Raw genomic sequence first — 18,146 nt, 5'->3', positions numbered from 1 at the left:
CAAGAAGAGCCCCCCTCCCCCACCCCCAGGACACAAAAGAACCCTCTCTGACCCACCAAGCCCACTACCTCATGGACCCCAGAATAAGGGCCCAATTCCTTGGGGTGAGTTTTGAAACGCAAAACAAAAGGGCAGGGGAAAACCTTTATGATGGATGATATATGATCTTTGGTTTCTTTTTACCTGGTGCTTGCTTTGCAACAATTGCAGCTCGATGTCACGTTAGCTCAGATCAATCAGCAGTTCTGTCTTCTGTCACTCTAGCTTCCAGGCTTCTCTAGCTGAGTCTCACTTGAGAAAACTGAAAATAATTCCATGCTCCCCTGGGGCCCAATTCAATCTCTTCTGCTGCCTCCCTCTCTCTACCCCAGCTGCCCAGGCTGCCCTCACCCCGGCCCCCTCATCTCCTGCATCTGCTCTGCATCTCTTTCCTCCCCCTGCTCCTGCTCCAACAGCGCCTTAAGCCGGATGGATCTCAGTTCGGGGCAGGTAGACCTCGATGAGTCTGTGCCGCTCTCCTCACTGCCAGAAGAGCTTGTTTCCTTAGGCTCTGTGTCAGATCTTGCCTGTAAAGTGTTTGCCCCTCACCGGTGGGGATGTGTTGTCTAAATATGTCTTTGGAGGTTTGTCATGTTGTCTGTACGTATCTAAAGGCAGACACCCTCTACCTGCAAAAGTTACACAGAAGGAGTGCTTTTGGTTTGGGGCTTTTTTTGTTTCTGTTTTTAACAGGATACGATTCTGACAAGCTTTTTGGAAACTTTTCCCCAACTACTTAAATTCTTCTGCTGTTCAATAAACATTGTTCTATACAGTCAGCTTGTCCCGGTAGCTACAAATCTCAGGTCTGTGTAATTTTCTATAGTATTAATCTCAGTGGTAGGATTTCCATAAATCAGTAAACTTTCGAGCTGGAATCCAATGCTTACGTAGCAGGGGTCATCCATACACTCCCTACACCTGAGAAGTATTCTCTGTCTTTCTAATCTAAACACAGAATTATTAGTCTCAAAAGAAGTTGCAAGTTGAGTTAAATATGGGAAATCATGGAGTGCTCAGGTGTAAAATATATGTGATTTAATCTGGGATTTAATATTAAGTAGAAGGTCCAATCCCAGATTAAATCACAAGGAATACAAATAATGGTAATCTTTTCAGATGTCTGGGATATTTTAAAAAAAAAAGTTTCCTATGTTCTAGAGTTTAACAACCCTGTACTATTTCAGAGGTAGTTAAGACACCTTGAAAAGCTTGGACCTAATTTTTATTTTTTTTTAAAGCCCAAATATAGACGTCCAAAACATCACCTAAAGTACCATATACTAGAATACTATATAACATAGCACTAGTGGAATGAAAAATGTGGTGGGAACAGATGCTAAGCTAGTGCCAACGTTTCTTTAGAAGTGTTGGACAACTGATAAAGGAAAATATGGGAAAGGTGCAGGTGTGGAGTGGATGCTGAAGACCCTTACAGCAGTGGGTGCCTTTACCAAGCAGGGCCAGAGAAGAACGTTGCTTATTCCATCTCTTTTTTGCTCTACAGTGCAAACTAAACTTCAGTGGATGGAAGAGAGGCCTCTTCCCTTTTTCTTAGCTGAGATCTCTACAAAAACTTGTTTCAAAGTCCATTTGGATTTTAATCAAGTATTAAGTTTTGTGTTTATAAAAGAAAGAGTTTCTCATATCTGTCTTTTGTGGTTTGGGTTTAAGAATATTGTTAGATGTTCACTGCTTTCCCTTTCAGAAGCTTTTTCTATGTTGTTATGTTGAATTTCAGTGTTTGTTTTCTAATCTGTGCCTTAATTGAAGTTGCAAGCAGAGCAATCCTTAGTTTATGTCTAAATGAATTAAGCTGTTATTCAAAGATGTTCTAAAAATGTCATTTAGGTTATTTTGGATTTCCATAGCAACCAGGAGGTATTTTTCCTTGCTTTATCCATACATGTGAAGGGTTTGCTGTTTGTCTTACCTTTATTTTCCTCTCCTCCTCTCCTCCACTTTTCAAATATAAACATATTTTTAGCAAGGCTCAGCATGAGCCTTTTCTGCCATTTTATTCAGACGTCAATGCACTAAGAATGGTATCTAGGCAGATATGTCATTCTTTTGCATGGAAAGTGTTTTGTGTTCTTGGATCATTAAATGTCACTTTACATCTATTTCAGTGACAAAATTTCCTAATGGTTGTTGCAGTTGATTCTAAGATAGTTTAGACAAGCTGTAATAGAAAAGGGAAGGGGGAAGGATAAAGGCATTAAAGCAAAGTAGTTAGTGTCATTGTAACTTGAGAACGGTGATGGTTCCTTCTGCTGAAAGAGTTCAGAAGCACTTGGCTTTGAATTTTGCTGACTTTTCACAGAACTGAGCATACTCAGTGTCTTTTCTTTGCTGACGGTTCAGGTTATGGTAACATTCCGACTTAGTCGGTAAACCAGCAAAGGCTGTGCTTTATGTAGTATAAAATACCAGTCCTTACAAATCTGATGGTTTGTGAATAAAAGCGACTTTGTGATGCTTTTAAAAAGATATGTCTCATCGTGCAAAAGGTAAACATGCGCGATAAATTTATTTGATACTGACCTGCAGTACCTCCTTCTATTCAGAGAAAACTGAGTGTATTCAAAACAAATACCCTACAGCAGTCACCCAGCAATATCATTCAGCCTTTCCTTGCCGGCGAGTTATTTTAAAATGTGTTACATGAAAAGTCAAGTTGGATTATTATAGTCTCTGCTACTTTTTCAGTTACTAAATTATTCATAAAGAATGATCTTAAAAACTTTTGACATGTGGCATAGAGTATACTTGGAAGAGTGTGTACTTCACTTTAAGGTGCACCATCTGCTGATCTTATCTCAGTTACCCTAATGATATTTTTTAAACTGTGCTTTTTTCACCTCAGGTAATGATTTGGGACCACCTTCAACTAAAGCTGCAAACAAGTTTGAGGGGATGTCTCAGCAGTCGAGGTAAAATCTGTGTATTTGAAGGCAAAGATGAAAACTTATGTAAACATAACTAATTTGTGATTTAGGGAAAAAAAAAAAGCCTTTCATATGAAGTAAAGTCATAGCTATGTTTTTTCATTAGTTTTCTGCATGCCTTACTACCATACAAATACTTTGGCTTCATTGAGCCTCCTACGCTTTGTTCCTAGCTGTCCATACACAATTCATCCTTTGAGCGGGATGGACAGAACAACTTGTACCAGAATCCATCTCCCGCTCCTACAGAAGTGCTCTCTGAGCTGGGGAATGTTGCCTCCAACAGCAGTGTAGCAGGACAAAAGTTCTATTTTCATGTCTCCTGGCATTTCATGTTATTTGCTTCAGTATGAGGTCTCATGCCTGTAGCTGCAGAAGTGTCACTCTGGTACAGACTGTGACTGAAGGTAACTCTGTAAGAGAGAGAGTTCTTTTCAGTGTTCTACCCTAACTGTCTTCCAGTCTGTCGAGTTACCTGCTGAAACACAGTCCATGATAACACAAACTGCTTTTAGCTCATAGCTCATCAGGTCAATACGTTGCAAGTGTCTTTTTCAGTAGCTGAAGTGGTAAGGATAGGCACACGTTCCTGGCGCTTGGTATTTGTTGCTCCTTTATCTGTGTTGTGATTCCAAAGACCTGAGGTTCGAAACATAGTGATTTTAATACATGTGTGCCTCTGGCAACGTGACGGAGACCTCGCGTGACCACAGGTGTGCGTGGTCAGGCCATGGCTGGAGATGGATGTGTAAGGTCAAGCAAATCACAGTGGAAGATGCGTAGGTAGAGTTTCTGGGCATTCCTTAGTCTGTGGCCTGCCTTGTCAGGACAGGCAGTGGACGCGTTGTTGGTAGCGCAGCTGACTTGCCATGTTTGCTCGATCCATCCCGGTGGCATTGGGTATTCAGGGAAAAAGCAGTGATGTTCTACAGGAAAAGCAGGATGTTCTACAGCACAAAGAGCTGGTGGTATGCTTGGTACTTGTAAGACAAGGGTAAGAAAAGTGTGGTACTCATGCTTGATGGCATTAGGTGAAGGCTGGGGTAATGATTAACTGAATCAAGATTAAGCTTGGCTGTTCTTTCAGTTTTATATATTTGACTATTTTAAAAAAGCTAGGACATATATAGAAGTTTTCCATCATAGTAATTTTGAAATGTTACCGTAAGAGGCAAATAATACCAGGGTCAATGCTGTCGATGCAGAAGGCTGCTCTTTTGAAGGTATTTTGGCAACTTCCTCTCTTGTTTTTCCTTTTTTTTTTTTGAGGTGATACTGATTTGTATTTAGGTATTTGATTTTTGTGCCTTAAATCAGTTGACTTTCTTCTCTTCTTCCACAGTCCTTTTCTATAATAGTGATCTGGATGTGGCTTTTGGTGTTTTTTTGCTGAAACTCGTAATACGCTTTGGTGTCACATGCCATGTTTGCAAATTTGAGCCAGCCTAGTGTCAGTTCTGAAAAAAATTGTCTACAACAGAAAGCACAGATGGAAAGTTTTGTCGATATGCAACTACCTCAGATTTTTATGTTGTCATTAAATTACAGCTGTCCTGCTTGTCTTATTGCTTACCACTATGAATGGCTAATGCAGCTTTAACAGGTTGACAGAGTAAGGCGTGTTGTTTTCCCACAATCATCAGTATTTCCTTGGAGTAGCAGAGACTTATGCAGCTTATGCAGCTGCAGTTTGTGTGCAGTACGGCATCATGCTCACACAGCAACATACAGGACGTGGGCTCAGTCCTGCTAAACTTCAGACAACTGATATGAAGGACAGATTATGTTTTGAATGCTTCGGTATTTTAAAGACAAAATTTTCCTTAAAGTTCAGGATCTGCCCCCTGAGCTGGTCACTCATCTTCATCTATTTTCAGAGTGCATTTTTGCACATGCCATAGTTTATAGGATAAATCTGCCCTGTAGCATTAAAACCTGGGGAGCTTGTTGTGTTTCCTTCTCTGGGGAAAAAAAAAAAAAGGCAGTTCATTCTTAAGAGTGCTTTTAGTTATGGGATTGATCCACAGACAAGTTGGTTGTTGAAAAGAAGCAAACTAAATGTGTAGTGGTTTGGGTTTTTAAATTGCAGGTATGTAGAGGGGAAAAACGGGAAAGCAAAAGGTATATTTTCTAACAGTTTTAAGCACTAATAATTTACATGTGTTGATTTAGCACTGGGACTGCAAAGACTGCACTTGGCCCTAGAGTTCTTCCCAAACTACCTCAAAAAGGTAAGAGTTCTCTGAGAGTATTCTCATAATGATACTTTTTAAATGTGTATGAAAGTAAATACTTGTTTAGATATATAGATCTTTATAGCAAAAGCTTTACTTTCTTCACTGTGAGGGTGATGAGGCACTGGAACAAGTGGCCCAGGGAAGCTGTGGATGCCTCACCCCTGAAGTGTTCTAGGCCAGGCTGGATGGGGCTTTGAGCAACCTGCTGGTCTAGTCAGGTGTCCCTGCCCATGGCAGGAGAGTTGGAACTAGATGGTCTTAAAGGTCTCTTCCAACCCAAATGATTTTGCAATTTTTTTTTTATTTTCTTTTTTTTAGATGCTACAAACCATGAAAGCTTAGCAAAACTGAACGGATTTGGGAAGAACAGGAGGGTTTTTATTAAACTAAAGAAATAGTTAGACCTATGGGCCATAAGGATAAAAGAAAAAAAAATCATGAAGCAACTGAAGCTGGAAGAGACTTGAGGAGGTCAGCTGGTCCAACCTATTGCTCAGAGCAGGACCAGCTTTTTGACATGAAAGCAGGTTGCTCAAGGCTGTGTCTAGTTGCCTTTTGAGTATGTCCATGGAAAACTTTTCTGGGCTCCCATTTCTTTGACCACTTTCATGAGTAAACCTTTCTTCTTCCTAATATCCATAAGCCAAATTTCTCGATACACTTGAAGTACATTGTGTCCATTGCTGTGTTTTGGCAGTCAGGGTGATTGTCCTTATAAAAACTTTGACAAGAATGCAGTACTGTTACGTGCTCACTTCTGTATTGGTGATGAACTTGCTGACACCATCATGCCAGTGAACACCTGATGGCCCTTTGCTTTTAGGGATTTTTTTTTCTAGTCTCTCTTTAGACTCATACAGTAGGTTTTATATAGGTTTTTTTGGGTTCTTGCAGCAGTTGACTATAAAATTGAAAGCAGACCTACCTTGTAGCTGTTTGATACAGAATCCATCAAAAACACATTCTATCTGTATAAGTGGATGATCACTGTAGAGCCTGAAGATCAGGAAATTATGCCTGTCCAAACTTAAGAAGCTCAATGACTGAAATGGAGAGTACAAAAGAGTGCAACAGAAAATGGAAATGTGAAATTCCAGCTGTATTAAATTACAGTTATTATGATATGGTATCATCTTTTGAAAGAGACACCAAGGGTGTGATAAGGTACCACTGGAGAAGAAGTCAACACTTCCTGATTTAAAATGATATAGGTGAAAAATTAAGATGGGCTCAAAGCACTTGGGTAAGGGCTGCTGGCCTCAAACCAGTGTGGATGATCAGTGCTTCTACATTTGCTACTGGAGACAAAGCCACATACAGGTGTCAGCACAAACATTTTTTAAAATGAGGAATCTCATTTTTTCATGGAAATTATGTAAAGTTTTCCCTTTTTTTGGTATAAATAACCATAAATACAGCATGGAAGTGTTATGGCAGTAGATGACGTCCAAAGTGAGTGTTGTTGCTTTTACAGTAAAATGTCAGGGTATCTTTTTGGCTGCTGTTACATGGTACTAAAGCAGTGCTGAATACAGTAATAAATTACTCCTTCTAGTCAAAATGTATTGCTTTCATCATGGGTTGTAACTTTTTCTGTCACTTGTCCTTCATCTGCTTTGATATTGAGCTGGAGTTTTGTTGTTGTTGCTGCATTGTTTGGGTTTTAAGGTAGATTTCAGTCAAGTTTGCTTAGAAAACTTAGTGGTAAAATTGATGCATGACACTGAAAGAAAAGTATTTGAAAATCTATTTTCAGTTGTCTTCCACTAAAACTGCAAAATATGCTGTTTTAAAATTTACCTTTTATCTTTACTGAACTGTAAATACTTAAAATCATTTGTTTTATTAGTTGTAGTTTGAATGTCTGTGGTATTTTTATTCTATACGCTGTAAAGACACACATGCTTCCTCACTCCCTTCTTTAAAATTTTACAGATACTAACCCTGAAACTTAGTGGGTTTTTTGTATGGAGTTCAACTTTTTTCATCAATAATTTCCATTAAAGAGAACTTGTATTGCGGTCACATCAACGGGTTGATAGATTGTTTTGCAAAATACCTATTTGGTTGCATTTAATATTTTTTTGTTTAGGTCAAAAAAAACAATCTCTTTATTTCACCTTAAGGACTTAATCTGTAAATTGACCCCTAGTAGCTGCTGGATTAAGCACTCCTGGCCTCCAGAAGGAGCAACGGAATGAGACCTCAGTGAAAGAGGGTTAAGTAAAGATGTATTACCTTGCATTTGTCATAGACTAGGAGGACATATGGGCAATTAGCGGCACTCAGTGAACATATGGTCTTTACACAATTACAGTTCTGATATGTGCCCAAGTCCTTTAATATTAAGATGAGATTGTGAAAAAACATTGGTTTGTTTTTTTTAGTGGCACTAAGGAAAATAGAAACCAGTCATCATCTTTCAATAGATAAATCCCATCCACACACGGAAATCTTTCAGAAGCCCTCACTGTCCATCGATATACCGCAGAAACCACAACCTGGAGACTTGCCCCCAAAACCTCTGCCTCTGGAATTAACTCAGAAACCTCAGATGGGAGATTTACCCCCAAAGCCTGGAGAACTACCCCCAAAGCCTCAGCTAGGAGACTTGCCACCAAAACCACAACTTGGAGACTTACCTCCAAAACCGCAAATGAAGGACCTTCCTCCAAAACCTCAGCTGGGAGAGCTGTTGGCTAAAACTCAAGGTGGAGAAGCATCACCGAAGCCTCTGCCCTCAGAGGCAAATCAAAAATCTCACTCCATAGATCTTTCTCCAAATGTACAGTCCAGAGACACCGTCCAAAGGCAAGCATCTGAAGAGTCCAATGACATAACACATGCCCTGCCAGAAACCCCTGTGCCGCTTCCCAGGAAAATAAATATGGTAGGTATTATTCTAGCTAGTTGAGCGTATCCATGGAAGGCTTTGGCAGGACTTTCTGTGCAAAAAAAAAAGCTCCACCCTGGAGCTATGCACACAGAGCAACATAATGTTATGGGCTAGGATGGGGAATGAGGGACTCTTCTTGTGCTCCCAAGCAGCTTCAACAAATGCTGGGAGCTTACAAGGCCTCCTACATGGTGAAACAAATACGAGTAACCTAAAACGATGGCCCTGGGAGCCTAACACTGTATTTAGATTTATTAGAGAACTTGGGCATTTTTATCAGTGCCAGCCGTACTTTTGAATTAACTGTGGTTTTCTCTGCTGTCGTTGCTCACTGCTTTGTGTGCTTTAGATGCCTGGAGTATTTATACATTGATTTTTGGAAGTTTAAGAAGGTGTATTAGCACCTATTGTCAGTAGATACAAAATTTAAAGTGAAGTCATCTGTGACAAGCTAATAAATGTTCCTGTTGTGAGTATTTAATGTTGATGTGCTTAAGATGTTAACAAACATTCAGATATATTGCTCAAGTGGCAAAATTGACATTGCTGGATGGTGTGTGGTAGCAGAGCTGGAACTATAACTTGATTCCAAGTCCTTGTTCAGCTTCCAGTTCATCTTGCTGTTCATCTTGCTAACCAGTGCAATTTCCATCAAACAGAGGATTCTTCATGCATATGTGTATTGAAATCATTTTATGAAACTCCAGAGCTCTCAAGATTTTCATCATTAAGAATACATCAAAAGGGAGATGATTTTGCTTGTCAAATTGACTATGCAAAGCACTTACGTAAAAGGAAGTAAGACTTGTGTTCTTCTAGCAAAAGCAGAGGGCGAGTTTCTCCCTTGCGCTTGTCTGAGGAAGAACTTTCTCTGGAGCCATCACTCTGCTTGGCTTCTGTCATGGGCTTGTCTGTAAGCTCCTATCTGAACTGACAGTGATGGGGCTGTTGCTCGGGCTTCCTGAGTGTTCCGGAGGTTAAATAAAACAGTACAGGGATCTGATCAAAAGGTGACTGCAGCTATGATTTATGTGCTTTTAAATAGGAGCAGGTAAATGATGCTGGACATTCTCAGCTACTTGTCGCTTTAAAAAAAAGAAAGCAAGCAAATAGTGGATTGTTGCATTTATTGCTTTTTTAAACTCTCGTCCTACTTCATACAGAAAAGTTCTAAGAAAAAACTCAGTGTTCTCTAAATTCAGTAAATTAAATTCAGTAGTAAATTAAAGTTCCACTATCTCGCAGCGATCAAAATCATGACATCTTTGTGACAATGACTCTCCAGTTTTCTGGAAAGTGCATGCACACTTATATCTCTTCATATTCACTGCAGTCTTTTTTGCTGAAGTAATAAGGTACAAGAATTCCTCTCAATGTATCTTGCTTTCATTTTCATCCTCTGGCTGCATCCTCTCCACATAAACTGGTAAAATCATGCATCCCAGTGTGACAGTGAGACCCATGACAGTGGCCGTCAGTACCTGAGGGTACTTCATTCATGGCTTTGACTATTTAGCTACTGAGCAGTTGAGTGCAAATTTCTAATTGGAAGTTTTAGAAAATGAATTGTTCAGAATTATTAAGTAAAACGATGCTAATGTCGCTAATATATAAGGACTTGATTTTTTTTTTAAATGAAGTTTGTTCTGAGTGCTTCTGAAATCACACTGGGCTCTTGAGTGTCCTGTGTGTATTTTCTATAAAGGAGACAAAAGTTCTTTTTACACAAAAAAAAAAATTCTGAATGTAAATAAGAACGTAGAGGAGTTAGTAATGAACATAGCAGCTGATTATTATCCAGTCTTAAGCCGAGAAGAATTCTCTTCTAAGTACGTACTAATATTGGATTCAAGGAGTTGAAGGTGGGGTGAGTGATCCTTGTTTTACAACTGCAAATTACACATCCTAGAATTGCTTCTGTTTCTTCACGCTCCAGTGCTCCAAACAGTGTTCTGGAAAATACATACTCTCTTCAATTCAATCTTTTTTTTAAACCTTCCTGAGATTAAATATACCTTGGGCTTGAATTCTGCTTTTTTATCACTCTCCTAAGTAAAAGGAATAGAACATTAACATGTCATCTGTGGTATGAATTTGAAGGAACCAGGAGGTTTTTACATTTTTCATGTGTTCTTAGAAGCTGAGTTGTATATAGTTCTCTACGTTTAGAGGGATTTAATTTTCTTTAGTCTCTTTATTGAATGAGACCATTTTTATCTGGCAGAAGTAGTTGCTTCCCTTCATCACTGGAGGATGAATTGAAAGCACCCTTAGTCTGTGAACGTTCTCTGGAGTTGAAAGCTGGGACCAGCCCCAAATACCCATTAGTACTGAATTCCAGTCCCTAGTGATAGTTGAGGTTTTTGTTCAAATTCTGTGAATTTGTTTTAAAAAGAGAGAAAGAGCTCTTTGAAGCAACATCTTGCTGCAGCAAACTCTTGCTGTGAAAAACCCTTTTATCTTGTGTGAATTTCACTTCAGGTATTTCTGTTAGTTTGTTTTGAGTGGGGGGTTTTTTAGTCTTATGTTGTTAACTGCTTCGTCTCTTAGATCCTTCTATAATTGTTATTTTTCTGTACCTTCAGTTTAGTATGTGTGCTCTTTGCCCTGGGTCTGTTCTGCTCATGATCTGCAGAAAATTTTTTTTTGCCAAAACATGGAGGTATTTCAAGTGGGTAGGTAAGAGCAAAGAGAAGGCTCCCTAGGAAATTTCCTCTGTGAAGTTACTTTTGGCTCAAATTCCTCCAAACCTGCTGACTTTTTCCTTCATAGCCCTTCTGCTTTTTGTCTCCTTGTGCTCTTCTTGGTTTTTTGCATTCTTGTTACCTGACTACTGTTCAAAGAAGGAACTGTAGCTTTTAAAGAAGTGTAGGTATGAAAATACAGGAATATAAAGTAGCAGGAGAGCTTTTCTGTGAATATTGCTTCCTTACTTTATTTGGAAATAGTTTAAAGCATTTTCCCTGCTGTGAGAAACATATGTTCAGGGAGGAGTCCGTGGCTCAGGGTTTTTCATACGAATTAGCAGTATTGCGGCAAAGCATGACCTAGAAAATACTTGGAATGGTAGAGCTGTGAGAATATCTATTGTGAATTATCATCATAAAGTAGTACTGTCATCTGACATTAAGATTCTTTTAGTAAAGAGTTGTTAATGTTTTGGATGAAAAATAACTCAAAAAATATACGCTGATCTGAAATCCAAGGCTACTACATTTTTGCACTAGATCCAAAACCAAACCTGTAAGGCATACTGAGATCTTAGTGGAGCATTTGCCTCAGCCCTTACCTCTCTTGTAACATTCAGAGGAGATTGAATTTAATTTTCTGTTCATAGCGGTTTTAACAAAATATGTTTTGAAGGAGAAAGGGTGTTTGTGGACTGGAACAATGTCAATGTTACTTCAACTTTCTTTACTGGAGGAAGTGTAGGTTACTTAAGTTGTGTACTACACTATAACTCTCTTGGGAGTTCTGAATTTTAAGAAACAGAAAACCTACACCTGTGTGTATTTTTCTTTTTGACATCCTTATTGTAGCAGAGTGCGTTGATGTTATGCCCCTGATTTCAGGGAAAGCAATTTGGTAGTCTTCACCTTCTTGTATAATAAAACATAACTAAAAGGCAGAATTCATATCGTATATATGTTTTTGCTGTACCTTATGTCCTTCATGTAAAACTTCATTCTATTTTTAGGGGAAAAACAAAGTTAGGCGAGTGAAGACCATTTATGACTGTCAGGCAGATAACGATGATGAGCTCACGTTTGTTGAAGGAGAAGTAATTATTGTTACTGGTGAAGAGGACCAAGAGTGGTGGGTATGTATCTTCTCTTCTATAGTTCCACCTGTCTTCTTTGTGACTTTTAAAGGAATGTCCTTTTTTCCAAATTTGAGGGATTTGTTATTTTGGTTTGTGGATGGTGCTTTTTTTTATTTTGTTGGTTTTTAGGGAGCTTTTTGCCTAAGCTGCCATCCAGCCCTTAAATTCATATTAGAGAAGAGCCCCTTTATCCGGTAGGATCTGTCTTCCTGGAATTCTGCTAGAACCATCCTGACTAGGTTTGGCTTCATTGCTGGTTCTTAACACCACATATGTACCTATGTCACCCTTTGTAGGGCACACCTTTCATTAAATGAAGAAGTGGTGATTTTAACTCCATTTAGCATGCTTACACCCTTCATGAAAAAGATTTGTCATTATCTTCAGTTTACCAGAAATCTGAAGTTATACCTACAGGAGTTGCTAGAAGTCTGACAAAGTACTTGTAACTGGTGGTGTAGGCTGATGATTTTCCTCCTTAAATGATAGGAGGAGGTAGTTAACACTTTCTTTCCCTTCTTCCCTTCCATGCCATCGGTTTTTATCACAGCCCACCCCGACTCTAGACCGCACATCATCTTAGGTTCTTGAGTGGTAACACCAGGTTTTTCTCAACCCCAGCTGAAGGCTCCAACTCCTTGGAGCCTTGACATTCCTTGCCTTGCCGACCTAAGAATTATTAATGGGGAAAATGAGACAGATTTCATTTTGATTACAGCACATTTTTACCACAACACTGCCTTATGATTTCCTGTTCCGAGTGCAGCACAACCTTTGCTGGTTTGGTTCTAGCTGCATGGTTTTCTCTCGCTTATCATTTAAGCGTGGAGGATTTTCAACTGAAAAGATGGCATCAAAAGAGCAGTGCCTAGTGAAAAGCTGGTGTATTAACCATATCATCCAGTCCCTGATTATGGATGTATTAGCTGCTGAATCTGTTTTGTGAAGTAGCTTTTTAAGATCTCTGGGTACCCACAACAAGTTCCATCAAGTGCTCCCGTCTGAGTGTTTCTGAGAAGGGAAACAAGGGCTGTTGACTCATATGCTTCAAAAATTTGGCTCTACAAGAGGAAATGGCCAGCCCTGTGTGTTTTCCCCTTTCCATTTTCTTAGCTTGTGGAAGAGGAAGGAGGTACATTATTATTCTCCAAGTAGTGAGCAGCACTGTAGCAGGATGAAAAGAGGGTTATGTGGTCAGGCAAGGCTGCTACTCCAGCACCGTCAGTCTGACAGTTGTTTATAACGATGCACTTCAAACATGTAAAGTTAATCTAGAAGATGCCTTTTTATTTTTTTTAAAGCTACTATGCTATTTCTTTTTAAATGATTATGCTGCAAAACATATAAGCATTTGTTCATGAAGGATACTTCATCAGATGACACTGTGATCTGATATCATAAGCACTAGTATGCACATAAATCATTAGGAGTCGTACTAAGTAAGTGAGAAAATAGCAGGGCCTTTATCACTTCAACTGAAGCAGGCAGATAATCTTAAGTAACTTCACAACTGTAGCACACATTTCCCTCAAGTGAGATGTTTAGGATTTATTCAGTTAACCGAGATGAATAGGTTTGAAGGACACTGGCCAACTTGCAGTAGCAAGAGATATCAGACATGCAAATAAGATTTCTGGTTTGGTGAGAGTCTTGGCATTCCGTGGCCTCTGTAGCCCTTTTAGGTTTCCATATTCAATTGTAGTTGTTTTGTTCTCTTTAGATTTAGTTGACTTAATTTGTCTTATAACATGCTTTTGTACAGTTTTCTTTTGTTCCATTACACAAATTCAAATGCTAGCCAGGGTCTGCTTTAAACTCTCCAAGAACTTGCCAGGATCCGTGCAGCTTTGCTGCTTTTGAATGAAGTAAATGCGGTCTACGAACTCCATGGGTACACACATATATCTCTCTCTCTGTACGTTTTTCTCCTGTGTTGCAGATCGGCCACATCGAAGGACAGCCAGAGAGGAAAGGGGTCTTCCCGGTGTCCTTTGTGCACATCCTGTCAGACTAGTAAAAACAAACAAACAAATCCTAAACTTGAGCATTGCACATTCTTCATGCAAGACGGGCTTTTTAGCAAAAGCGAACGCTGCTGCCTCCCTGTAACCCTGTGCACAATTGTATATATAGCTGCTGTTACAAACTAAGAATTCATTTAAGTTTCACCTCATGAGGTTGAATTCTATGTATTGTAAATATACCGTGTTATCCTGCCTTTGCCAGTATTATGGTAGCCTTGGAACCTGGCACGCCTTATTGGGTTTGTTGAAGCCATCCTTGGCATCTAGCACTTACAGCTCTGTCTATGCCGTTCGAAAAACGTATGAACTGCCAGCTTTCCAAACATAGGTGGTCTCCGTCAACCATGTAACTGTACAGAAATGACTGTTCCTAATAACTCGGTATTCTCAGTATACAATTTAGCAGAAAGTTAGGATGAGTGAATGGTTTTGGACAATTTAAAAACCAGTCTGCAGTTTATAAGTGTATGCAGTTTACAGCTATGAAACCCACTTTGGTATTTATTTAATATAGTGCTCAGTTAAGTGTCATTACGAAGACAAATATTCACTGACTTTACAGGTAACAGTAGTGTTTTATGGTGTGCATACAGCATTTCATGTTTATATTTCGTGGACCTATGCCAAACTGTGATTGCAGTTCCCCTGTGATATTACCTCACTATACAAAGTTACAAATTTATTTCATTCGAAACTTCTTTTAATGAAAATTAGTCATATTTGTTCTTCGGTAGGTATATGTGAAATTTGCTGGTTTCTTTCACTGAATTCGTAGTAACTGAGGACTTCTAGAAAATGTTAACTGTTGACATTATGCATGCCTTTAGATGCTTACTTGAAACCTGCCTTTGTACAAAAGTAGTACTGTAGTCATATAGCTACATTTGAGGAAAAGAACATTTTAACTTAATTGCTGTTCAGATTCATGTGAGCTTGCAAGAGTATTTGTTTATAGCTAAATTGGCTCTTTGAAAAATGATTTTGGGGGGCTTTTTTCCTCTGTCTTCAACCTTGCTAAAAGTCAATCGCCTAAAATAAAATTTCTTATGTGGCGATATAAGGATAAATTTAAATCACTTTTAATGGCTCTGAAAAGCAGAAGTTAGGGTGACCTCTCATGCATTTGATCAGGCTGTTGACGATAGAACTCGCATCACAAGTACCAGGCTGGTTTTAGTAGAGTTCACTAGACTGTGACCGTGGTAGTCTTAATTCGAAACACCAAGTAACACACACCCTGTTATAAAGCTAATTTCTAAGAAAATATTCGGAAGGCTGCATTTGACCTGAGGTTTCGTGAATGTTGGTATAAAGCTGCGTTGCCAGAAAACACTTCCATGTATTACTGGAAACTTTCATTTCCTATGTCACTTTCAACATCATTTTTTAACTTTTGAAACATAATGCAGTTGTGTTTTTCCCATGGTTTGTCTGTAGCAGGTTCCATGACTTTCATATGTAGTTTTGTATTACTTGCTTTAGATGTTATTTTGGCTTCAGTACCTAGTGCTGCTTTTTCAAAGCAGATGGTCTTGACTGCATGGGAAGATTTTCATTTCATAAAAGCACATCTCAGACTTTCTGAGGGCTTTCATTTTTAATTGAGTTTTACAAGACTGTAGTCAGTGAATATTTAATTCTGTTTGTGGTTAATATAGAAACAACTATCAGACTAAACCCCACATGGAGAAGATGCAAAACATTTGTCAGCTGTTAATGGTTTTTTCATTTATAACAGAAGTTTATTAAAAATAAAAATTACACAATGAATGAGCGAGCGAGCCTGCTGGCACCTAATCTTCAGTATTACCAGCTCCAGTATTTCCGACTTTATTCTGATTTTTATGGAAAGGAAGTCAGGTTTAGCATTTATTTAGCATTCCGTTTTATCCATTACTACAATGTTTTAAAGTTGCATTAAAGAACAAAACCTATTCACTTTTGTGGTCAATTGTATTTTTAAGTGATCTTGAAATAAACTGATAAAAGCAAATCATATAAAGAAAACCTAGGCATGTAAAATTATGTAGAGTCAAATGTCTATTCTTTTCTACACTCTTTAAAATAGTATACATATGCATTTTATAAAATTAAATTAGTTCCATCGGGAACACTAGTTCTGTTTATTCTGGCTTATTGTGGGTCGTAAGAAACCTGAAAATGTATGATATTGATTGAGTTTAAGTACAGTATTATATTTGAACTCAATGAGCCACTGTCTGCAATTTTGTATATGACATAGTATTTGGAAAGACTAAATCTTTATGGAAAATTAGCTGATAAGGGATTGGGGGGGGAGGGCCAGGGGAAGGTGCCCCCAGAGGGGGAAGTATGCTCTGCAGATGATGTCTTATTTACTGTTGAACAACAGTTGCTATTTATTTTTTTATTACATAGTACATCAACTTGTACAGAAATCAGATCTGGTCATGCCACTAGTTAAAATCTTGACTTCTCATTGAATGTTAAGGTAAAAACATCAGTACACATGTCTATTCACATGTATTTAATGTGACAGTTTTTGAGTACTGTATGTGTTAATTTCTACTTTTTTAATATTTAAAATTGCTTTTAAATAAATGTATTCAGTTGATCCCAGATATCTGAACCAAGGCCCTTTTGTCATCTGGAGTATCTTCTAGGGAGAAAGTCCAGATTCCAAACAGGTAGAACTAAAACACTTGAAATGTTTTCTCTTGAGTATAAAGCACCCCTTAATTAATGCAATTAAATGTGTATCTTGTTAACGGCTGTTAAATATGGATGCAATTGCCTTTATCTGGAAAACTTTACTTACTAAAGTTAGCATCAAAACACTTCCTTTGTCCATGAGTTTCGATTGCTTTCTCTGTGGCTTCAGTACGCTCTATGGAAAGCCAATCTTGGCACGTCGTGCATTCTGCATCTGGACCTGGGTTGAGAAGAACGGCTCAGCACGACCCTCTGGCCCGTCCGCGGGCAGGATCAACAAACTCAAAGCAGCTCTCACACTGGCTCAAGCAGTACTAACATTACTGCTTTTAGAATTTTGGTTCTGACCCAGCTTGCAGAGGTTGTTTTTTCCCCTTCCTGACTCAGCTCTTAAAAGTTTTTCATTTAAGACCCGTTTCTGTCAAAACTGCTCCAAAAAGAACAAATTCACTTGAAATTGCTAGAAAGCAACAAGAACATCCTTTAGCCAGAGGAAAAAGCTGGGAGCGTGGAGTTATCGGATCTGCTTTGTATCAAAAATAGTAACTGCAGCAGCGCAGGGCTCAGGGGAGCGCTGTGATGAGATAACTTCTTTCACGCCAAATTGTAGCATGGGTGTACCCTGCGCTCATCATAAGAATACTCCACTTGATTAGTTTTGGAGCTTTTAAATTTACATAGGCTAACCATATGGGCCGAGGGGTGTGTGAAATACAGGTGCAGGGCAAGGGAAGCAGCCTGGTTAAATATTCTGCTCTTGCTCAGTTTCTACCTTGTCATACTATTTGAGGTAACAACATTCAGAGATCCATTGACTCCAGTATCCTCTGTTCTCTGTCCTACTTGTATTACTTGTTCTTCAGTGACAGGTATTGATTCCCTTTTGCAAGTCAAAACTGAGGTGGATAACTCATACACTGTTTGGAGCAGAAGAGACCAAGACAAACGCATGCCCAGAGAACTCCCTTGTTCAGTTTCAGTCTGGTTACCTTTTTTCTGAAAAACTTAAAGCTCATGACTGATTGGTAATCAAAACCAGTGAAAGTGGTGCAAACCTTAAATACCAATGAGTGAAACTCTGAAATAGCTCTGTGCTGCCCACCAAAACCCCAAATACTCCAACCCTATAAACATGGTTTGTTTTCCTGTGCTTTCCCCCTCCTCAGACTCTGTAGTTCTGTGAGTTTGCATAAGCATCAACAAACAATTTTACTTTTCCCAGACTCTACCCTCTTAGTTTCATGCCATTCCCACCCTAGACCAGTAACCCTCCTATGCCAAGAAACCAGCATGTGACAGCGGAGCAAATGTTCCTAAGTAAATAAAGTTCAGCTTCAGGCCTTAAATTCTTACAGACAACTTACCAACTTAGCCTTGCATTTAAGGTTGTTGGGGAGTTTTAATGAAACATTTTAACCTTTCTAAAACACTGCTTGGAGGCTTTTCAGATGGGTATGGAATGCACACAGAACTGCAAGATGTTTTCAT

The 18,146-nt window shown here is 38.9% G+C and overlaps 1 protein-coding gene across 1 annotated transcript in view; it reads left to right on the top strand.

Moving 5' to 3' along the window:
- The window catches only part of LOC104279857 (arf-GAP with SH3 domain, ANK repeat and PH domain-containing protein 1-like), a 32,731-nt gene extending 16,164 nt beyond the window's left edge, over nt 1–16,567 (top strand). Inside the window, 6 exon segments of the mRNA XM_009877293.1 lie at nt 1–104; nt 2,906–2,972; nt 5,160–5,218; nt 7,612–8,114; nt 11,818–11,940; nt 13,883–16,567. The exon segment at nt 1–104 is cut by the window's left edge and continues 20 nt beyond it. Coding sequence (XP_009875595.1) covers nt 1–104; nt 2,906–2,972; nt 5,160–5,218; nt 7,612–8,114; nt 11,818–11,940; nt 13,883–13,957 — 931 coding nt within the window. The 3' untranslated portion in view covers nt 13,958–16,567.
- Nucleotides 16,568–18,146: the final 1,579 nt, after the last annotated feature.

Source organism: Apaloderma vittatum, unplaced genomic scaffold (genome assembly GCF_000703405.1).
Source record: "Apaloderma vittatum isolate BGI_N311 unplaced genomic scaffold, ASM70340v1 scaffold19369, whole genome shotgun sequence".
Classification (NCBI taxonomy): domain Eukaryota; kingdom Metazoa; phylum Chordata; class Aves; order Trogoniformes; family Trogonidae; genus Apaloderma; species Apaloderma vittatum.
Note: the sequence above shows the minus strand (reverse complement) of the source record. Positions and strands in the feature narration are given on the sequence as shown.